Source organism: Vicugna pacos, chromosome 7 (assembly GCF_048564905.1).
Source record: "Vicugna pacos chromosome 7, VicPac4, whole genome shotgun sequence".
Classification (NCBI taxonomy): domain Eukaryota; kingdom Metazoa; phylum Chordata; class Mammalia; order Artiodactyla; family Camelidae; genus Vicugna; species Vicugna pacos.
Window position 1 is genome coordinate 75,165,064 of NC_132993.1, and position 22,667 is coordinate 75,187,730.

General features: G+C 37.1%; 1 protein-coding gene across 1 annotated transcript in view; it reads right to left on the reverse strand.

Moving 5' to 3' along the window:
* The window catches only part of RELN (reelin), a 440,736-nt gene that overhangs the window by 201,798 nt on the left and 216,271 nt on the right, over positions 1 to 22,667 (reverse strand). Inside the window, exons 7-8 of the mRNA XM_072965186.1 lie at positions 17,682 to 17,778; positions 12,519 to 12,570 (exon numbers count right to left, since the gene is read on the reverse strand). Coding sequence (XP_072821287.1) covers positions 12,519 to 12,570; positions 17,682 to 17,778 — 149 coding nt within the window. The remainder of the gene's footprint in view (positions 1 to 12,518; positions 12,571 to 17,681; positions 17,779 to 22,667) is intronic.

Genomic DNA, 22,667 nt, shown 5'->3' on the forward strand with positions numbered 1-22,667 from the left:
ACGTGGAGTCAAAAAACCTGGACCCCTCCACCCCACCCCAGTACAGGCATGCACTGCACTGGGCTCCTGCGTTTTTCACCAGTGTCTTAACTCCTACGGGAGCATGAACTTCAGATTACACAGTTCACTCTCCACTAGGCTTAATATGGCACATTCAAGCAACGATGTATTTTAATGCAGAACAACAATAAAAAGAGAAGAAGATAGGATTTTTGAAATTATTTCCCTTCTCTATTGCTTCAGGCAGATATGGCTCAATTAAAATATTCTTAGAAGGAAATAATCACATTGCAACTGAATTCGGACGGATGAAACAAGCTGTAAGCTATCTGCTCACATTAGAAACATGCCATTTATTTTTGGACTGTGTTGGAGATGAACCTGAATGAAGCAGACGTTGCCTTCATGAACCTCAGGAGCTCAACCGAAGCCAGTGAGAACCGGTAACTTCCAGGATTTACTAAGTGGGGTGCTTCTGTGCAGTCTGGCTAAGAGACTCTTAGAGGGCTATTAGAGTTTATAATGCCAAGAATACACAAGCACATGAACAAGCAGTAAATACGAGCCAATCAATGAAGCCTATATTAAGCACACTGAAAACCTGTTCATCATGCAGTAGCCCATTAACCATAATACACATGCACAGAGAAGACTGCAAATACCTCTGAGAGCCAGGAAGTTCCCAAATTCACAAATAAACTTTTTCCTTTCTTCCCATCTCTCCTAGATGGTTGCCATAAAAATGAACAACTTGAAATATAGTTTGACTTGGGATAAAATCAAGATCACTTTAAAAATATAAATGTTAGTCATTTATTCTATTAAGAATTCAAGGGTTACTCCTTTTCTCAAAATAATAGCCATACAGATCCATAATCCCTTAAGGTAATACAAACAGGATCCAAATTCCTTAATTTACTGATTTCAGCAAGGTAATATGGTACAAAATAATGCAACATCCCCATTACTCTATAATGAAACATGTTAATATTTCTGCAGTGAAATACATGAAGAGTCACATAAGTAGCATAAAGAAAGATTATAAATAGCCTTAAATCACTTCAAGTCAAGTCTTGCTGCCAACTGAATTCAGCTCATGGGAGGCTTTGCCATCCCATAAATTAAAAAAAAAAAGTCTGTGGTTTTTCCCAGTGTTTTTGTAATATGGAATTACAGATTAGGGATTGTCAGCCTGTATCTCCAGTAGCACTATTTCTTTTTACTTTCAGAGTAGAAGGATAAATCAATTGATTTTAGTCTCTCAAGGCCTGGCTAGTTTTATTTTTATTTGGTTATGCCCTTCTGCACAAAGCCCCGGACTTTTCAAAGTAAATCAGAACAGAGACAACAGAAGGAGCTACTGCCTCTTGGGGGTTTGGTAGTGGTTGCCGGGAGCAGACTCTTTCCTCAAAGCTCTGCCTGAAAAACAAGCTGCCTTTTTAAATGTAGCACAGGGCCACAGAAGGAGAGAAGTGATCTTGCAGAATTTATAGACGGGGAAAAGCGCTGCCAGAAATCATGCCTCTAGATAGCGGAGCGGGACCTATAAATACTGATGGCTTGAGAAGCGTCTGGACAGAGCCCCGCTGAGGATTCTCGTGGTCCGAGTGCTGTCGTTGCCATTACTCAACACTCAGGCCCCGGAGACAAGCAGGGCTCCAGGAGCCGCGTGCAAACAACAGCATTTGATAGAGAAAGATCATAAAGTGATGAAACAGATGCAGTCTGGCCACTTAGAACTCCCTGCCACAACTGGAGCAAATCTGAGCGGAATCAACACACCCTTTCATCTTTTCAAGGTAGATAAATGGAGGCCAGGGCCATTAACTCGGGCTTGCAGTGAATGGAAGCAGAGAAAGAGATGAATGGGGAACTTTTAGAGAAGCTTTTAAAAGCTAGACACTGTCACTCCCAGGGGACAGTACATGTTACTATAGGCTAAGGCATTCAAGAAAGGGACTTGCCTCGTTCTGTACTGTGAAAAATGTGACGAACAGCATGAAGATGTTGGTATAATAAGCAGTTCTGGCAACTGGCTATGTTTTTTTTGTTGTTTTTTTGGTTTTTTTTGTGAAGAGTGATTTTTGAGGACAGTATTGCTCATTTGAAAATACTCATTATACCCCAAAGCACCAAGAAACACAGTAAAAGCTTACTGGCTACTTGGCAATTCTTCTTTAAAGCAATTCTGCTGCAGGCAAGTCATGGGCCATTATTAGACAGATGATCAATATTTTGATAGTTTCACAAACTTCTGCTCAAATATTTCATTGGTAGCAGCTGTGCATGTTTATTTCCCAGTGACAATAATGATGGAAAATAATGACTATATTACACTTAGATTTTTTATTTTCTTCATTACTGAGTCTGCTGGAAAAAACCCAAAGGGCATTAGCTCTCTCGGCCCATGGCATCAAAACAATCTACTCTAAGCAGAGCAACACCTTTGCAATAAGGCAAGTCTAGAAGGACTACCTGGTGAACAGTACTTAAATCGTGACTCCTGGTTTTAAGCACACAAGGCTGTAATTTCCGGGATAACCAGTTTTATACGTTTCTTAGCTTTCATGTTTGCTTTATTCCTCTCCTTGTAGAAAAACCTAAACTTTATAAGATTTTATGTATCTGTTCCTACTGTCTTGTAATGTGGCACATGCCTATAAATTTGCTTCATTAGTTTCTAAATTTTGTAAAACCTGTAGTCAAGTTTGTGCTCTAGGAGTGCGCTAGCTTCTTGCCTGATACCCTTTGAAATGAACTGTTTTTGTTACTTATTACCTTCATGTACGCCGGGTATCCACAGAGTACTTGGATGCCGTTCTTGGCCGAGCAGCAGTCTCCCCGGCTGCTCTCAGGCATTCTCATAGCCGTTGTCCCCACGGCTGACCCTGCCCACATATCCTGCCGCGCAGCGCTGCTTCAGGCTCTCATAAAATACAGCCTCCGTTCGCCTGGACTGTGCTTGCACAGAGACGGCAGCTCATGCCTTGCTGCCATTCAGAGGCTACAGCCAAAGGGGCAGCAGTCTGATTCACGGGTAAGAGGCAGGGAAGGAAAAAATGGTTACTGTATCGGATAATGCTTTGTGGCAGCCCAGCCGGGAAGCAACCTGGGGCTTCTCAGTCCCAAATGACAAGGATGGGAATTGTGACTGAAAGGAGCCCACTGATATTACTTTAATTAAGAACAGTTTCCTTCCGCATGAGAGGAAACCGTCGAATTACTCTTGGATCTATCAAGAGTAAGCAAATTCAATTTTGGTAAAATATGATAACCAAAGTTGAGATAAGTTATTATTTTATTAATAGAAAGTGTCGGTTTAGAGAAAGCAACATGTCCAAAATCTTCAGCTGTTTCAAAAGATCGATTTAGCAATTACTTGAATATGGAAATCTAGGATTTATGTCTATAACTCTGTTTTGCTCACCAAAAAAATACCCTTGAGGAAGAAGTTAGCATATTTTTAACTAAAAAAAAAAATTTCAAGGACAGTGTTGTAAAAAGGATCATTATATGGAAGTAAAATTTTCATTTTAAGCATCTACTAAAAACTGGTATTAAGGATTAAGAGATGTTAAATAAAATAGAACAGTAACAAGCCTCACCAATAATTCTATACTTATGCTAAAAACACACTTCCTTGAAACTCAAAAAACCTGTTTCATAAAATGTAAAAAAAAGAACCAGGTTTTAAAAGCAACTCTTCTTCATCTTCTGTTTTGTATTTGTCTACGTTTAGAATGAGGCTGTTAGTAATAATTTTTGTTTTGACTGGTTTTACTAGTAAGCAGGCTATTGGGTCTGCAAACCTTTCTTTCTGAATAAACCTGACAGTATGTGATTTATTGTAGTTAATATTTTGCTCCTTAGTCACTTCCTTGGCTGAAATTCCCAAACCTCATTAGGTGACTTCTTTCAGCTTATGGCAGATGGACAATGACCACAGGATATAAAATGAACAGCTGTCCTCCTCCCCTTTTGTACCTTTCTCCCTTTCGGTCCTATTCCCATTCCCTCACTTCCAAAATATTTGTATTTCTTCCTTTTCCCTGCCACTCCTATCATAAGAGGGAAAGGGACTAATCCTCTCCTGATTTATGGAACACCATGCCATTTCCAGCCACTTTTGGGTGCCCACCCCTTTGTAAGTTTCCTCCCAAGTCCACAGCATAGAAGTTTCATCTGATCCTATGTTGGGAGAAACACAAGGAAAAGCAATGCAAAATGTGCCAGGCTTTGCCAGGTTCCCTGCCGAGCAGCGCCCCCTTCCCTAGGGCAGAAGCCAAAAACCGAGCCCTAGGGCCCAGGTCTGGCTCATTTCTAGGAAGACTAATCCCCACCTTTGGCAGCAGGTGTTAAGCAACACCCCTCTCCACCCCCAGCAATCTGGAGACTCGGCATTACCACCCTTGTTGCTGTTGGGGCTTTGACCTTGGTCTCAAGGTCTTAGAGCGGCCTCCGCCTTGTCTCCCTGAAGGGAGCCATCGCGCTAAACTTCCTTGTGATGCTGACACTCTGGGGCAGCACCACACCTGCTGCTGTCGGTCTCCATCCCAAGTGATAAAGCTTTGTCTTTGGACCTCCCCCTTTCCTGGGCTTTCTGACAGGCTGCACTTTCACTGTCCTCTGTGGTCTGCACCCCTCGGTTTCTTCTTACAAAAAGGGACCCCTCTCCGATCTATTTGATAATAAACTCCTTGAAGGCTGGGCAGCGTCTTAGGTTTTGCTTTCCCAACAGTGAATATAGGCACATCCTAAAGATCTCTCTGATAGAAGAATCATTGATCAAGAGTCCTTGATTGAGTCGTTTTAGGAAAGCTGGAGAGCCGCATGTATATCAGTGAAGTTAGAACAGTCCCTCACACCATACACAATGATAAACTCAAAATGGCTTAAAGACTTAAGCATAGGACAGGACACCATTAAACTCCTAGAAGAGAACATAGGCAAAACATTCTCTGATATAAATTGTAGCAGTGTTTTCTTAGGTCAGTCTCACAAGGCAAAAGAAATAAAAGCAAAAATAAACAAATGGGACAGAATCAAATTTAGAAGCTTTTGCACAGCAAAGGAAACCATAAACAAATGAAAATGCAATCTACAGACTGGGAAAAAACATTTGCAAAGGATGTGACAAGGACTTAATTTCCAAAATATACAAATAGTTCATACAGCTCAATAAAAAAAAAATTAAAAAATGGGAGACCTAAATAGATATTTCTCCAAAGAAGACATCCAGATGGCCAACAGCCACATCAAAAGATGCTTATCATGGCTTATTACTAGAGAGATGCAAAGCAAAACTAAAGTGAGATATCACCCCACACTGGTTAGAATGGCCGTTATCAAAAAGTCTATAATAAGTGCTTGAGAGGGTGTGGAGAAAAGAGAACCCTACACTGTTGGTGGGAAGGTAGTTTGGTGCAGCCACTATAGAAAACAGTATAGAGGTTCCTTAAAAAACTAAAAATAGAGTTACCATACGATCCAGCAATCCCATTCTTGGGCATATATCTGGAAAAGATGAAAACTCTAATTTGAAAAGATACATGCACCTTAATGTTCACAGCAGTACTATTTATAATAGCCAAGACTTGGAAGCAACCTAAGTGTCCATCAGCAGATGAATGGGTAAAGATGTGTTTCATATATATACAATGGAATATTACTCAGTAATAAAAAGAATGAAATATTGCTATTTGCAGCAACATGGATGGACCTATAGATTATCATACTAGTGAAGTAAGTCAGGGAAAGACATATCATATGATATTACTTATGTGTAGCATCTGAAAAATGATGCAAATGAACTTATTTAAAAACAGAAACAGACTCACAGACAGAGAAAAAAAACTTACGGTGACCAAAGGGGAGATAAACTAAGAGTTTGGGATTAACAGAAACACATTACTATATATAAAATAGATAAACAATAAGGACCTACTGTATAGCCCAGGGAACTATACTCAATATCACATATAATCTATAATGGAAAAGACCACAAGAAAGAATATATAACTGAATCACTTTGCTGAATAACTGAAACTAACTCAACACTGTAAATCAACTATACTTCATTAAAAAATTTTTAGGGAGAGGGTATAGCTCAGTGCTAGAGTGTGTGCTTAGCATTCACAAGATTCTGGGTTCAATCCCCAGAATCTCCATTAAAAATAAATAAATAAACCTAATGGCCTCCCCGGCCAAAATTTTTTTTTTTTTAAGAGTCCTTAATTGATGAGAAAGGGAAAACTGCTGGCTCAGATCAGGTTTTTGCATCAACCATGGAGTTCATTCAGCACACTCCCTTGCCTCAGCAGTCAAGAATGGTGTGTATAGTATTGAGCACTAATGTGCAGTGTTACCAAATCTCTTTCCTAACTTACGAATTTAATTCAGTTCAGTTTATATTTATTTAGTTCTAGTTGTGAGTAAAATTCTGCCCTTTATACAAAGAGGGATACTTGTAAACTCTTTAGTCTTCAAGGACCACTTATGCTATAAGAGGTAAAAGTGGATATAAATAAATGGCCAGTGTGTAAATCAACGCAGAGTGAAGTAGGTATCATAAAATAAATACAGAGGAAATGGGGATTCAGGGATAGCAAGGTGGGATGAGATGAGATTTTATGCAGGAAAGACCGCTTAGTCTATATCAATGATCAGTTTCTTTTCATCCTATAGTTTATTACATCCCTCCTACTATAATGGCCCTCAACAAATATATTTATGAATGAATTATTTACTTTTTAAGCCTCATCAAAGCGAGTGACAAGGAATTAAATATTTCAAAAGGGAAAAGGGCATAGTATCTTTCAAACAGTATTCACATTAAAACAATTCTTTAGTTATCAGTTTTAATAATTCAAAGACATATTTAATCTCAATAGTCTCTTCTGGACCTTTATGCTTAGCAGAATCTTACAAATATTTCAGAATATTCTGTTTCATTACTTAAAATAGGACTTAAGAACTTGGGTTGAGGTGAACTTGGAATACGTATGAAGTTCATATAGACGGGTCTTTTAAATATAGATTCCCTAAAAAGGAGTAAGTCAACTCTAGGGGGAAGAAGCAGCAGAACCTGAATTAAAGTCAGTTCCAAGCTTCTAATTATTAAATAGATAACTCAGAAGTGTTTCATATATATTTTAATTTTGTGTTAATATAGATTTTTGAAGACCTAAAAATCAAGTCATAAATAAATCTGATTTTAATACCATTCATATCCAAGAATCTTACACTCAAAAAAAACATGTATTTAACCTAGAAAGTATATGTGTTAAGCTAACTTTACCACTTAAGTATCCTAACCTTCTTTTTATTTATATGTTTTGAGCTCAAGTCATCAGAGATTTTGTTAGTCTTATACTTCAAGATTTCTATGTTTTCAGAAGAGGTTTTCACCATTACATAATAAATTCCCCAAGGTCTTTCTCACTTATGAAGGAAAGTGACTCTTGAAAAAAAATGAGACTCTAATTTAGAAAAGTATCTCAGGAAGTTTACAGAGGAAATGAGCAATAATTCCCACCAAAATATGAGCGGGTTCAACTTCTCCTCCTTCTGAATTAGTTGTTTCAATAGTTGAGAGTTTCTCTATTAAATAAGTTCTGAGTAATTAAAATGTTTATAAATCAAACTTGAGGGAAAAACTCCTTCCCTTATGCTGAATGCAATGTAATACATCTTATAAGACGCATTTTATTTATCACATCTATTTGAGAAAAAATAATGCCAGAGCTCTTACAAAGCAATCTTCCAGTTCAGCAAGGAGTACCTCTAACTTTGTAATCTTCTAGCTTTTATTTTTCAAAATACAACATGAGTAGCTCTCATTTATCTCAGAGAGTCTGTAGCACACAGAGTACATAAGAGAATAATTCAGTCTTAAGGATATTTTCATAGCTTAATCTGTAAATATAAAACATTTATGACACAATGCCTTTCCTCTGCTTGAGGTGATTAAAAACAAACAAAAAGGAGTGAAAAATAAATACACACCCACAAACCCCTAAATCTTTAGGATATTTGTAAGTAACGACCAACGAAAAAGGTACTAACTCTATAAACTATGAACAAATAAAAGATTCTAGCTAGTTCAACAATGACATACTGATAAACACATGGATATATATTTTCATCTACAGGCTTCACTAAAAGCAGTTTATTGGTGATTCTCTGTTTCCTTCTGGGTCATCTTTTCCACTGATTGAGGTCCTCACATCACCTCCCCCAAATCTTCTCTTGGCATGAAATGTCTGCATCACACCAATTTAGTACTTGGTTACACAGTATTACAGACGTCTCTGTAATAGTTACTTGTCACTCAGGCAAGAAATATTTATGAGCATCACTTATTTTGAGTCTCTGGGCTAGGGGCTGAGAGTAGCATGACGGACGAGACAGATTTACCTCTCATGCCAAACTGTTCTTCATGCTGTATGCTTTTAAATGCTTTACCTTTAATCTCCATTTGGCTCACAAATTCTATTAATCTGAAAAAGAGCTGGGCTAAATTAAACAAGCATATTACTTGGCAAGGTCTTCTTGACTGAATCAATGCAGATTTATATCAAGGAAGGGACAAATCTACTCTTAACACAACTGGTCTTTCCTAAAAAAGATGACACACAAATTCTTAAGAATCTTAAGAATTAATTTCATTTCTTTATTGCTCAAGGAGAAAGAGGTCATTTTTCTGACCTCAGTTGCCAATTAAAAACCCTCAGCTGATGTAGATTAACTTTTCAGATGGACACAATTATATGTGAGATTGGTCACAGCCACCCCCAGCCAGTCCTCCTGCCTAGGAGGGCACTCAGGTTTCCATTCTATTCCTTGTTTGTGTCACTATTTCCTCACCCAGAAAAACTTTATCCTTTTCAGTGACTCAGGTTGTTGGCTTTCAGGGATTCTCCTAAGAAGCCTTCCTGAATTTTTCTACTCTGCAGGACCTGACACCACGGGGACCTCTACACACGAACATCCCTGTTTATAACAATTAGGCAATTCTCTAGAGGTCTCACACTCTATATGTATCCAGAGCCTTCTACCTCACCATGCAGCACTGTGAAATGTTTGCTCACTTTTTTGTCTTTTTGCAGCTAACTTTAGCTCAGAAAAGCTTACACAGACAGCAAATACTCAGTGAAATTTTCTCAAGGGAACAATGGATACAAAGCACTATCAGCACTTCCCTTGGACCCAGGACCCTGCCTGGGAAAACACAGTCTGGAGGCATCTGTAAAATAATAGTTTGCAAGGGCATCATCTCAAACTTTTCTTCCTGTCCCAGAGGAAATCTAAAGGAAATGGGTAAATGCCCCTAAGGCTATAACCATAAATTCCACAAGTTGAATCTAATGAATCAAGTGAGGATTGTAGCAGATCAATGCCTCAGCACAGAAATGGATATGAGATCTTTCATTGGAATAGAAAAATGAAAAGTTCTTCTAAGAACAGTTTAGGACATCTCTCAGGATGATTTAGCTGTTGATAACCTGATAAATTTTAACTCGCAGAACTGTTTTTTCAGGATGCTTTAACTTTAAATTCATTTGGTTAAGACAGTCTGTATATTTACGTGCACACATGTGTGTGTGTGCGTTTGAAAGAGCTGGAATAGCACTGGTGCTAAACATTGGCATGATAGAATTTATTTGAGACGGTCTTTAGTAATTCAAGATATTTCCATATATATATCTGAAGTTCTTGAGACTCTCTTGGATAACATTTGTGATGTAATTAAAAATGTTTACAAGAGCAACAGAAAAATATTAAGGCAATAATTTATTCAATTGTGGTAATATGCCCCTAATTATGAACCTAATTCACCACTGAAGCCATAAATAATGATATAATGCCCTAGAAAATGTCTGTATTATGTCTGAATCATCACAATATACAATGAATATTTAACACTCCAGAGGACTTTCTACGGAGTGACTCTAAATCTGACTGACCATATTTAACCACACTGTCAGCATAGATTTAGAAAATTCCACAAGACACAAATAAACATAAGTGTTGAATTTTTTTGGTAACACACTCAATACCATTTTTAAATCGAACATAAATGCTATGTCTACTTGGCTGCAATTGCTATTTTGGTGTTTGGTTACTGTGGGGCTTGTAAAGCTCAGAATGAACGCACACAAGGATGTCATCTCTGGAACTGGTGTGTGTGCCCCAGTCTAGCCCTCACACCATCCGTATAACAGAGTGTTACCACTCCAAGCACTTGTAATGAGAAACACAAAACCATTTCTGGAAAGTTCTGCCCGCTTTCCTGTATTTACCATACAACACCATGCACCATACAGCTCATGGTTTCCCATTACATTGTTTCTCAGCCATGCTAATGCTTCTCGGTTCCCAAGAATTTTTATTCTCAAAATGAAGAAAGCAAATTCCCCAACAAAGTCACTAAGCAGTAAATGATAATTTTTTAACTAAATATTTTGTTTCATTCCCAAACAATGACATGCTAAAATTTGACTTTGGATTTTAAAGCTGCCATCCAAAAAAGATTTCTAATTGTATTTTTCAGTTATAAACTTGAGATACCTATCTATCTATTTAACCATCCATCCATCCATCCATCTTTTACAACTCCCTAATTTTGTTACTCTTCAGGTCTTCTAACCTAGGATTCAAATCCAGGCATTAAATGATACATGCTACTCTCTGGTCTGCTGGGCTGCAGCCCTCTGACATGTGGGGTAATCAAGAATTCTCGCGAAGTCGCATTTTGGGGTCTAGTCCTAAGTCTGGGCACGATGATGCTTCTGGGTTTTGGGTCTCAGGCACCAAACCCTACATTCTCTGATAAATATCACTTCTCAATCCTCTTTCATCAGCTCTGTCGTTCACAGAGGGGACTACTGAAAGGTGAGGAAATGAATATATGCCAGCTCCACAGCGTACTTGTGACTACTTACAAAAATAGACTATTTTTTTTCCTTTAAGGAAGGATAATTTAATTGGTGTTGGATCTCTGCTACCTTGAATAAAATCCAAATACTAGCAGAATTGTGAGGCATATATTTTAAAGAGGATTCTCCTGTGTTCTTTAATTGCTTAAAGATAATATCTGAAACTACATCCATTGTTCTAACAAAAACATAAGAATAAATATTCAGATTACAGATAAATAAAAAACGTTTAACTTACATTTTATATTAATAGCATAATAAATTTAAACATATTTGTTCTGGTTAAGAACCTCTAAGTTACACTAGCCTGTCCTGCTAGAGTTTTAAAAATATCCATTTTTGTAGCACCACAACTTTTAAAAAACATTTTTTATGATTATAAAAATATTACATGCTCATGATAGAAAGTTTAGGATACACTTGCTAATAGATTAAAAAAAAAAAACCTCTTTCACAAAAAACCTCATTATTTTGTCTTTGCTAATGCTTTTCTTATGACCACATTTAGACATCTGAATAGTTTGAAAAATGTTGCATGTAATGTCATCGATGTCAGAAGAGAATCCAAGCCTCAGTCAGGCTGGTTCACATAATACTTACAGAAGCTGAAAGGAGGCAACCTGATGAAAAAGTCACAACTACACGACTTGAAGAAAACTGCTCTTTGTTACAATCAACCCAGTGGGCTGTGAGAGCACTGATTTGCAATTAGGACTAGAAGGCCAGTGAGGAACAGTCTTTTCTCTAGTGGCGGATCCCCAAAGATACGAGGGTAAAGACGGTGGAGATGGGAGGCTGCTATCCTAGGGGCGTGGCTGCCAGCAATCTTCATGTCATGGAGAGAGGCCAGGAGATTTCCATGCTATGAGACCAAGACCAATAAAGCTAGCCCCATCTAGAAGGCATTTATTTTTCTTCTAAAAGGCATTTATCCAAAGGGAGAACACTCCCTTTGGAAACTTGGACATGTTGTTTATTAATATATACCTTCGAAAATTAGGATGGAAAATAATATAATAGCAAAATTATTAACACTTGATCAAAAGATACCTTATTATAATGAATATTTGGGTGGGAATTTTTAGCTCTAAAGTAAAAGCACTTAAAAGAAATATTGCCAGATACAGTAATTTTTAAAGCATCCATGTCTGAATTAAACATAGATTATTTATGTCAAACATGAAGCCTTAGTTGGTTTCTCTCAGCCACCAATAATTGTATTTTTCTCTACCAGTCAGTAATACTGCAGGAAATTTAACAGACTTCAATCTTAACTTGAGCAAAACATAACCATAAGGTAATTCTACTGTAATATAATAACCCAACACATTCAAAATCCACATGTTTTGAATTTACCTGTATTATTTTTAAATAACACTCATTGCTGGAGAGAAATGAGAACAGAATGTATCAACAAAAATTTTTTTAATTTCACGTTAAAACTGTTTTAAATTATTTACTGCCATGTTCAGACTTACTCTTGTCTTCATCTGAAAGCATCTGGCACTATGATCCTGATTGTACACCATGATTAAAACAACCATTTCCAAGTTAAATCGCTTAATCGCTAAAAACACTTACCAATGGAAAACTGGAGGACAGAGGCTGTTGTTGTATTAAGGGCTGTGGTAATCTAGAAAAAGGAATACACCAAAATAAGACAAGCTAGAAAGAGGAGAAAGATTTGGGTAGAGAGGTAGTGAAAGGAAAGGACAGAGAGAAACCATAAACAGAGGGTATACTTATCCAGTGGTTAGCATACTTTTATCCATATGTCTGAACACAAATATATTTCATGTTTCTCTGTGAGACCCTCACTGAGGCACATTTCTCAGGTTCCTGTTGAAAACTCTTTTCATTGTAATTTACCAGGAACTTAACACAGCCCCCTCCTTTCACCCCGCTGCCTCCCCTCCATCTTCATCAACAGACCTGGGGCACAAAGAAAATGTTGTAAGAAGCCATCACACAAAAACTGGGGCCTAAATTGAGAGCAAATGAGGAGAGTAAGGTATTTTGAGAAGTGAATAGAATGACAACAGGTGAAGGGTGCAGGATTTCTTTGAGGGATGAGGAAAATGTTCTAAAATTGATTGTGGGGGCACTCTCTTTTGCCTTCTGAGGTAGCTTGCACTCTGTCAATGAAGTGTGTATCTCCCTGAATAAACTTGCTTTCACGCTGAAAAAATAAATAAGATAAAATAAAATAAAATAAAATAAAATAAAATAAAATTAGATTGTGGTAATGGTTGCATACTTCTGTGAATAAATGAAAAACCCTGAATTGTATTCTTTAACTAAATACATTACTGAATATGAGGATTATTTCTCAATAAGACTGTGGTAACCAGTCTTATTGACTGTGGTTACCACCCCCAAAAGTATTCAAATTATGGGCTTAGAAATATTCTTCTAACACATTTCTATTATTTTCCCTTAGTTTCATGAAGAAGCATGCTTAAACAATTTTCCCCCTTCTGAAAAAGAAATGGTACCTTATTTAATTTTAAATAAATTTTTAAAATTTTAAAACATTTGTTTTTGTTCTTTCATTCTACAGAGCAGTGACTTTAACCAATATCAGCTGAAGTGAAATGAGAAGGTTTTCATTTTCAGCGATTCTCTTGTTGGCTTTCTGACTCCATACACTATGGTAGGAGATGCCTCCCATTACTGCACCCTGTAAAACATAAAGTGTATAACTGTGTTTTCAACATGACAGAAGCAGTAGGCTTCTTAAATGTCATAATAGCTTCCTTAGACCTGTCCCTGCACTTTGGTGGCCCCTATGTGATGAAGTCTACAAGTGTGGAAGGGGCCAGAGATAACCAGTTTATGAACTGCCATGGGAACTGGTAGACAAACAGTGAGCAAGCCTCACATTCTGCCAGAATTCAGCTGAGATGTGAATGTCAAACGATTGGACTGGGTTTCCCATTTCTGCAACATGGTTTGGAAAGATGACAGACCATGTGTTTTAAATACGTGGCTTTAAAATTCATGAAGAAGCAGGAACAGTAATGCGGGAAGGCAAGTGGGACATTTTATAAGTTGTCTAGCTATCAATCAGTGTAAGTAATGGCTCCTAACTGATTTTAACCATAGCAAAAAAAACACTGGTGTCAGGGTGTCAGAGTCATTAGAGAAAAATCCATCAATAGAATTTTCTTTAAATAACTAGGATACTAGCTCCTTTTCAAGATTCCTTTAAAAGAGGTTAACAGACATTTGATCCTGTCTAAAATGTCCAAAAGCCATTTGGTCCAACTACAGAAAGTCCTTGATATTTGGTCCGGCCCCAAACCATTTGGCGTGAACCAAATATGCTCACAGATGTTTTGGATGGACCAAATTTCAAGGACCTCTTGGTGTCGACCAAATGTCTTTTGGACCAAATGTCTTATGGACATTTTGGACAGAAACGAAAGTCCTGCAAGGTTAAAAGAAATCTGCTTCCCCCTTCCTCCCACAGTTTTAAGAGTAAGTTCAACTACTTATCCTAAAGGGTTTCCATTTGGAAGATTTGATCTTAAAAGTCCAAAGAGGTACATAGAAATTTTTTAAATTTCTACACAAATTGAGTGAATGTTGTTTCATTCATTTCACTCTAGTATATTTAAGAGAGAGTCTTAGATGCTTATCTTGGAAGTGTAATAAATGATGCTTGTGTCACCTGGGTGATCAAGTTTCACATCTGTGACTTCCGCCAGCAAACAGTAAGTTGCTTGAAACAGTGCTAAATTTCAAATTGCATGTGCTGAGGGTGATCCTAGACTTTGATTAGTCATTGATTCCACATTTTTTTTCCTTCACCAGAGAAGCTAAGTACTGGTTGGAATGGTTGACCCTCATTCCTTTACCTTTACCCATTTAGTTTATTAGTAAAATTGTCTGCTACAAGAAAGACAGGAAAGATGATGAGAAAAAAGTAATGAAGCATTGCCTATAAAATCTATTCCACTATATTTACATTTGGGTATTATAAATGATTTATTATTCTTGAGTTCAAATACGTAATTTTACTCTGCAAAGTTATTAGGTGTTTACAGCTGACGTTCTGAAAACTGAAGGACCTCTTATTAACGAGCTTTTGGTAAACACTAAAGCAACTATGAAAGTCTGAGAGAGGACTTTTCCCTCCCAAGTTTCGAAGAAATCACTGCAGGCTGAGGCTGTTCAGTCTGCACCTCTTCTCTGCAATTTTTTTTACTGGTTTAATCCTGTTTTAGCCCAAACTCCTCCTTGTAGCTAAAATGCCTTTCCAAATATGTGAGAATAATTCAGTAAATAATTTATTTTTTAAGAATAGAGAATAACATAACTAATTTTGTTTTAAGCTCTGAGAAAGCACTTTTCTCTTAAAGGAGTAAGTGAATTCCTCATTAACCTCATTTCAGACCAGCACAATGTATAAAACGAGGTGTGCCATCCCCTAAAATACGGAGACTTTGCTGAGGTAATGACACCTGTGAGGGTGCAGATCTCAGCAGCAGTGGAAACAGAAGTGCACGGTGTATCCATGTGTCCGTGTGGTAGCAGACACTGCCTCTCACTGGCTTCGACTTTTATTGAAATGAAACAGCCATTTGACTAAATTCACAAAATGGAAATGCTCTTCTGGGCATTTTAAAAGACAAAGCATTAACCTACTAAGGTTCTTAGCTTGTGGTTCTTTGTTTCACAACTTCAGTAAAACTGGATTTATGAAAGATAAGAAAATACATTTTTTAAAAAGTGATGTTTGAGGGCTAGTAACTTTCATCAGTTCTCATGCACAACAGCTTTGCTTGGATTCAGTTTTGAAGTGCCATGCAAATATTTGAATTTTAGTGGACAATAGTATGTTAACTGACAGCTGAGTTCATCATTTTTCTTTTGACTGATCTGTCTTCTGTAAACATATGTTGCGTACAATGTATATTTTTGCTCCTGGGACACCAATACAGTTTAAAAATTAATGAAAATTAGAAGTTGCTAGTGTATAAAATGTGGAAGCCATCCCTATCTTTGTTAATGTATCTTCATTCTGTTCCCTCCGAGTACAACACAGTTCATCTTAGGGAAATACTAATGATGTAAATATAATCTGTGTATGCTTTTTTCTTTCTCAGATAAAGAAAATTATTTGGAATATTTTCCTTCTTAGTTGAAAGGCTAATCTCAGGTTAATTATATAATACAATTAAAAACTAGCCCACTGGGTGTATAAAGCCTATTGCTAAATGAACTAGAATATAGTAAAATCACAAGGATTAAATGTACATGGGATCAGATAAACTAGATACTTCAGTTTCTATGCTATAGAAATATGAATTTTGGCATTATATTCTTATATGTGTTTATTTCCTATTAAGCAGTAGAAACAAAAATGAATTTGCCAAGCATTTCCAGAAATACTACTGAATGGGAGAACATTTTAAAACAGGCATTTATTCTAAGCTCAATTAGCTAAGACAAAAATTTAATTTTGTTTTAAGGTTTATAGGTAATTAATTCAGTCATGGTACATTATTTAAGATGTACTAGCAAATCTAGTTTTTCAAGAAGAACTTCACTACAAAGTCACATTTGTCTGCAGGAATATTGTAACACCTTGTAAGGCTTGAATTATGAGCACCTATTATTTTAATTTGCATCCAATTAATTCTGTTTGTGTTCTAATTTCAACTAAAAACTCTTCAATTTATCAATGTTCTGAAGCTCGTATCTTCAATAAATTAAATTTATCTATTGCCACAAAAGGGGTATTCAAGCAGCATAAAATAAGAACCATGTTATAAAAATTAATTGACTTTCACAATTTGATAAGTAAATCTTCTTTTAATTGCCTAGCTAGGTACTCCCCGCTTTTTACTATGGAAGCGTCTTTTGGCCACTTCTAAAATTAATGAATTTGAAACATAATGTGTGATGGAAGGGTGAAAAGTACACTTATTACTAAAAACCCCATGGTAGGAAGAAGTGGGAGAAAAAGAAAACGTGAAGTTCAAGTTGAAAAGCAGAAAAGCAAAATATAAGAGATGTTGCGAGAAGAATATTAGCATAAAGAAACTGAGCCAGAAGTGTAATATAGCTATTGCTTTGTAGCCTTTCTCAAGCATGTGAAATAAGTGTAGTCTTCATGCCAGAAAGAAGTACCAAATAACAACAAAAGGCTGATGGCTAGAGGTTTCACCGCTTTCAATTTAGAATGCTCGTGTTTCCTTGTACATATGATCCAAGAACTTATCTTTGGCAAGCAAAGTCTAATCATCTAAATTAAAGGAAAGTAACTGAATGATTTGGCATAGACCAAAATAAAAAAATAACTGGTTTATTCAGTATGCTTTCACTTTTTTTTTTAAAAGTCATTTAAGTTCCTTTGTGGTTAGGAAACAAAGTTTAAAAATAAAGTAATAAAATTGCTCATTTTTGGCTTGCAAGGGAAAATAAGAAGTGTAAAAGTAAAGCTTTATACAAGGACTTATAAAGTTATACATTATTTAGATGTGACATAGATAATATACATGAGATGTACATAGATAATGAGATCCACTGATGCTGCCAATTTTATTCCTGAATTCTTTATTTTTCACATTTGAAAATAAACTATAAAGTCATTGCTCCTATTTGCAATAGGGCTCATATGTAAATAATACTGCAAATTTTTATGTGAACTGGGAGAGCATAAGAGAACCTTTGTTGGCAAAAAGCTAAGTAAAGACAATGTATTTGGAATAATGTACATAAATGGCACACACTTACCAATTCTCTTGGACCATATGGCTCACAGAAGGTGACGGCATTGCCGTGCATAATGGCACCACACTGTTCTCCAGTCTCACAGTTGTTACATTCAACCCTGTGGGAATACAGCACACACCCTCGGTCTGTGAACTAGCAGTGGCACAAAGTGCTTTATCACTCAGTAAGGGAAGATGTAGCAGTTACTGTTATTCACTTGAAATCAACATTTTGAGGAAGGTAATGGTATTTTGTATCGTGACATGTTAAGGAAACACAAAGCCAGAAAGACTTGAACTTCAATCCCAGTTCTTTCAGTTACTTGGTGGGCAAGTTACTTAAACTCTTAAAGTTTCAGTTTTCTCATCTGTAAAATGAGGAAAAAAATACTGACCTAAACATCACATAGTTATCATGAGAATTAAATGAGAGAATGTATATAAAAGACAGAGTACAGGACCAAGCTCATAGTAGGACCTTAATAATAGCAGTTGGTATTGTTATCAATCATTACAAAACACATACTATGCCCAATATGAGGATATCTGCTAATATTAAAGATAAGCAAAGTAATATACACTTACATCATGAACTAAATACCTATATCTTTCAAATCAAAAGATGTTTTACAAATTTTAAACCTTTACCTTTCGAGTTATGATTAATGGAAATGTTTAAAATAACTGTCCTCAAATAGACTGGCATGTCTACAAAATATACCATACAAAAAATAATGGAGTCAGATTGTATTTAATCCATATAGCAATATGAAATAAACACAAATTCTAATTCAAGCAAATTTTGGATGCCGAGTGAATGTTAACTTTGCAAATAATTTAATTAGTTGCTTTCTTTATTATTATAAAACGAAGTGGCTAATAAAAACCTTAGGACAGGATCTCAAAAATAAACACATTCCTATCTTCAGTATAAATTGACAATATAAATATTCTGGATTTGACTTTGCCTATTTACAATGCTCTGCATCATGATATTTAAAGCTACAATCATTACACAGAAAGAGTCACGTTTCCTCAGTCTGAACCTCAAAGCCCACGAGGGCTGTATTTCATGCGAAAGGATATTTTCAAAGACTTTCACATTCCAGGTGCCAAACATTGTGGAAAGGACACCATGCCCTTTGTTTTTGGAGATCACTGTATCAGGCCCTTTCAGCTGTTTGCTAATTTCAGAAGAAAGTAGGAAGAAGATAAAAGTGTGACGATACCGGGTAGTCCATTAAGCCCAGAGGCAGAAGCACAATAAGTAAGTAAAAACTTGGCAAATAAATATACGTACTTCCTACATGCGTATTGCATGAACTAAATGATCGGTATTACTCTAATATTTTGAGCTGTGTTCCCACACAAAGGAGATGAACGATGTCAAGAACCTTGGATTTTTTTTTTTAAGAATAAACAGAGAACAATAGCTGATAGGGAATTTTAAAAGGTAGTATCTCATAGGAACACAGATCTTCGTAGGAGATTTAAATCTTCTCTTGATTACTGGGAGGCTAGATTTTAATATGTCCTTGACATTAGAAGAGACATAGAAGTAGCTTCATAAGGGCAACAAGCATGTCTCTTGTTCACCACTTTATGCCTGGCATGTTGTAGTCCATAAATATCTGTTGAATGGATGAATAAATATAAGACAACTTCATAAGCAGAACTCCTGTTAAGACCTGAGGTCTAAAGCACTTTGCATAGAGCTGGGCGCCCAGCAAGCATGATGTGTTAGCGTAAGTGACAGCTATTTGATGACGATGATGATAATGATGATGATGAAGATGATGATGATGATGATGATGATGATGCGTTTCCACCATTTTCAACCAGAGCTGGTATATTAGTTCCCCCCGCCCCACAGAGAACCTATTACATCTTACTCCTCTTCCTCTGTTCTTTAAACTATACATTAATTTTCCCCAAGGAGTGTGATTGTGATACAAGCACAGATAAGATGCACCAAAAATATCGTGAGCTTCTTACTTAGTGATTGATGAGGATTATTTGGCTGCCAAGGCATTATGAAGTGGCTTGAGAGAAACAAACTTCGACAGAGAGAAACTGAAAGAATGTCCAGCCCTCGCAATGGTTCTCTGCCATTTCCCTCTGGTAACCCTGAACTAAAAGCATCATTGTTGATGGGAAGTTGGGGGTTTGATATTTGAATTCTCATTGCAATCACTGCACCTATAAACATTGACCAGCAGTCTTCAAATCAACTGTATACCAGTAAAATAATATCTGTGTAAAATACATGTACTACAGGCCCCTTTCCCTCCTAGTTTAGATTAAACAGGATTCAGAGGTAGCCACCTATTTGTATATTGGTTAAAGGTGATACTAGCATGGCTGGCTTGGCATTAGAGAACCAGTGAACAGACAGCAGATGTTTGGTGTGTTTGGAGAACTACTTCTATTTTGTGGGATAACAGGAGTTAAAAAACCAGTGAAAAAGTGGAAAAGGTAAACAGACAGAGCCTCCTCCCCATTTGGCTCAACAATCCCTCTGGACCTTTCTCTTCTTCACTGTGTTTTATAGCTCCAGAAACTTAAAATAAAATTTACAAAGGCATTGGCACCCTGTGGAAACTTAAAGATTTAGAATTATCAGCTATTACTTACTGGGTTGTTGCTACCAGGAGGTACAACGGCTTCACCAAGGATTGATGAAACAAATCCATCATTTTCCCGTCAAAGTCTTTTAACTGTCCTTTGCTTGAACTGTTCACAGTCTGACTGGATTTGTCAACATAATTTATTGTAATTTATTCTGAAAGCCCCTTCCTCTGGGTGGTCAAAGCCAACTCAGTCTTTAGCTGCCAATGATATTATTTATTCATTTATCATTCATTAATTTATTCCCGTAGTTAAACTTGTGTTGAGAACCTACAGGCACTGTGATGAGCTTCAGTAGCACAAAGATCAATAAAACAGTATAATTCTCTTCCAGGAGTTTACACCTCAGAAGGAAAGGCAGAGAAACAAGTACACAGTTACAATATAGAGTGCCAGTGCAATGATGGCTATTATGTGCCAGATAGTCTAAAGCCCATTTAAATCTCCCAATCTCTCTATAAGATTGTTATCAGTGTCCTTATTTTACTAAAAAGAAAACTGAGCTTCAGAAAGCTGAGGCATTTGCTCAAGTCATACAGCTGTAAAGTTGACAGAGTTGCAATGTGGACCCAGGACGTGCTAATTTCAACACCCATCATGTCTTCCATAGCAACTCACTCCTTACAACAGGAGTACACACTGGCTATGATGGTTCCTAACTTAGACTGGGGAAGTAAGAGAAAGCTCCCAAAGGAAGTGGTCCCAGAACTGATCTTGAATGAGAAATACGAGTTAATCAAGAAAGAAAGGTGAGGGTGTGATAGGGCACAAGGAATGCAGAAATTATGACACACAAGTAGAACTGCTACATCAGTGTGTTAGTACATCTGTAACCATACTGGTACATGGAGAAGGGTGGCAAAGGATGGGGCTGGGAAGCGGGAGCCTGTTCATGGAAGGTCTCATCGGCCATCTGTGAAGTGATAGGTCCCACACTAGGAGCTCTACAAACAATGCCTCAGTTAATACATATAACCCCCATGCTATTTTTGTCTGCATTTAGGGGATGTTAAAACTGAGATTTAGAGATATTAAATGATTGTCCAAGGTTACACAGATTGTAAGTTGTAGAACTGGGATTCGGACTCCTACTATTCTATTTCCAAAGTCACAACAATCCAACTTTTAGGAAAATGACTCTAGCAAATAATGGATTAGAGGTAGAAAAGCCAGGATTACTGATATAACACAAGTAGGACACAACAGTGCCCTGAAATAAGGTGGAGATGGAGAAAAGCGGGCCCACTCTAGAGCACCAGTTTTTAATCAAAACGTAGTGTGATCCACGTATGTAATTTTCAACTTTCTAATGGCTGTGTTAGAAATAAATAGGAATTGGTGACATTACTTTTTTTTAATACTATGTTTTATTTAACCCAATATATTCAAAGTCTATCTTAACATGGAATTAATATAGAATTATAAATGATGCAGTTTACATTATTTTTTCATGAAAAATCTTCAAATTGTGGGGTGTATTTTACACTTACATCACATTTCAACTCAGACTAGCCACCCTTCAGATGCTCAACAGCTGTGTGTGACTAGTGGCTACCACACTGGAAAGTGCAACTCCAGGGAGTTACAGGGCTTGGAAACTGACAACTCTCTGGTTATGCTGACAGCTGGAGATGACCACCTGACAATGACCATAAGTACCTGAACTTGAGGGAAAGGAGACTGGCACTGACACGACAGTTTAGGATATGGCTGAAGTCATAGGAGTGTGTATTACAGGGGGTCGGGGGAGAGAGGAGGATATACAAAGTGGGAAGGGTAGAGGTCCAAGAATGGATCCTTGGGGAGCAATCATATTGTCCTTAGTCTGGTTTCTGGAAAGCTCCAACTATCACTGGGACCCTTCAGTGTGTGTCAGTCTGGGTGTCTCTGCATACTTTCCCATGATTACTGGCAGTGGGTTCATTTCTGTTCATGTTCCTGACAATCTGTGCTGCCTGTCAAGGTGACTTTTCTAACACTGCGTCTATAACATGACCTTCCTAACATTTTTTTCTACCATTACAGTTCAGTATTGTACAACTATATATACGAATGCCTTTAACATAAAGGAAAAGATAAATCATAATATCATGATGAACACTATAACCCTGAAGGAGACCAAATAAGGGCAATTAGGGGCCACGGTTTCCCAGAGGAAACAGTGATCTGTGTCAGAAGGTCGAAGTAAGTTTTAAAAATCTACAGACGTGAATGAGCATCCAAATTTCAAGAAAAGTAAGTCCTGGCTCATTCCAGAATTTAAAATAATGCTTATGTGCTCTAAGTGCCTAATTCCCATCTTCCTCTCTTTCTCAGAATGCCCCTGTGTGTAACAATTTAACTTGGCTGAGCAGAGTTGAGTACTTAACTCCAATGGGTG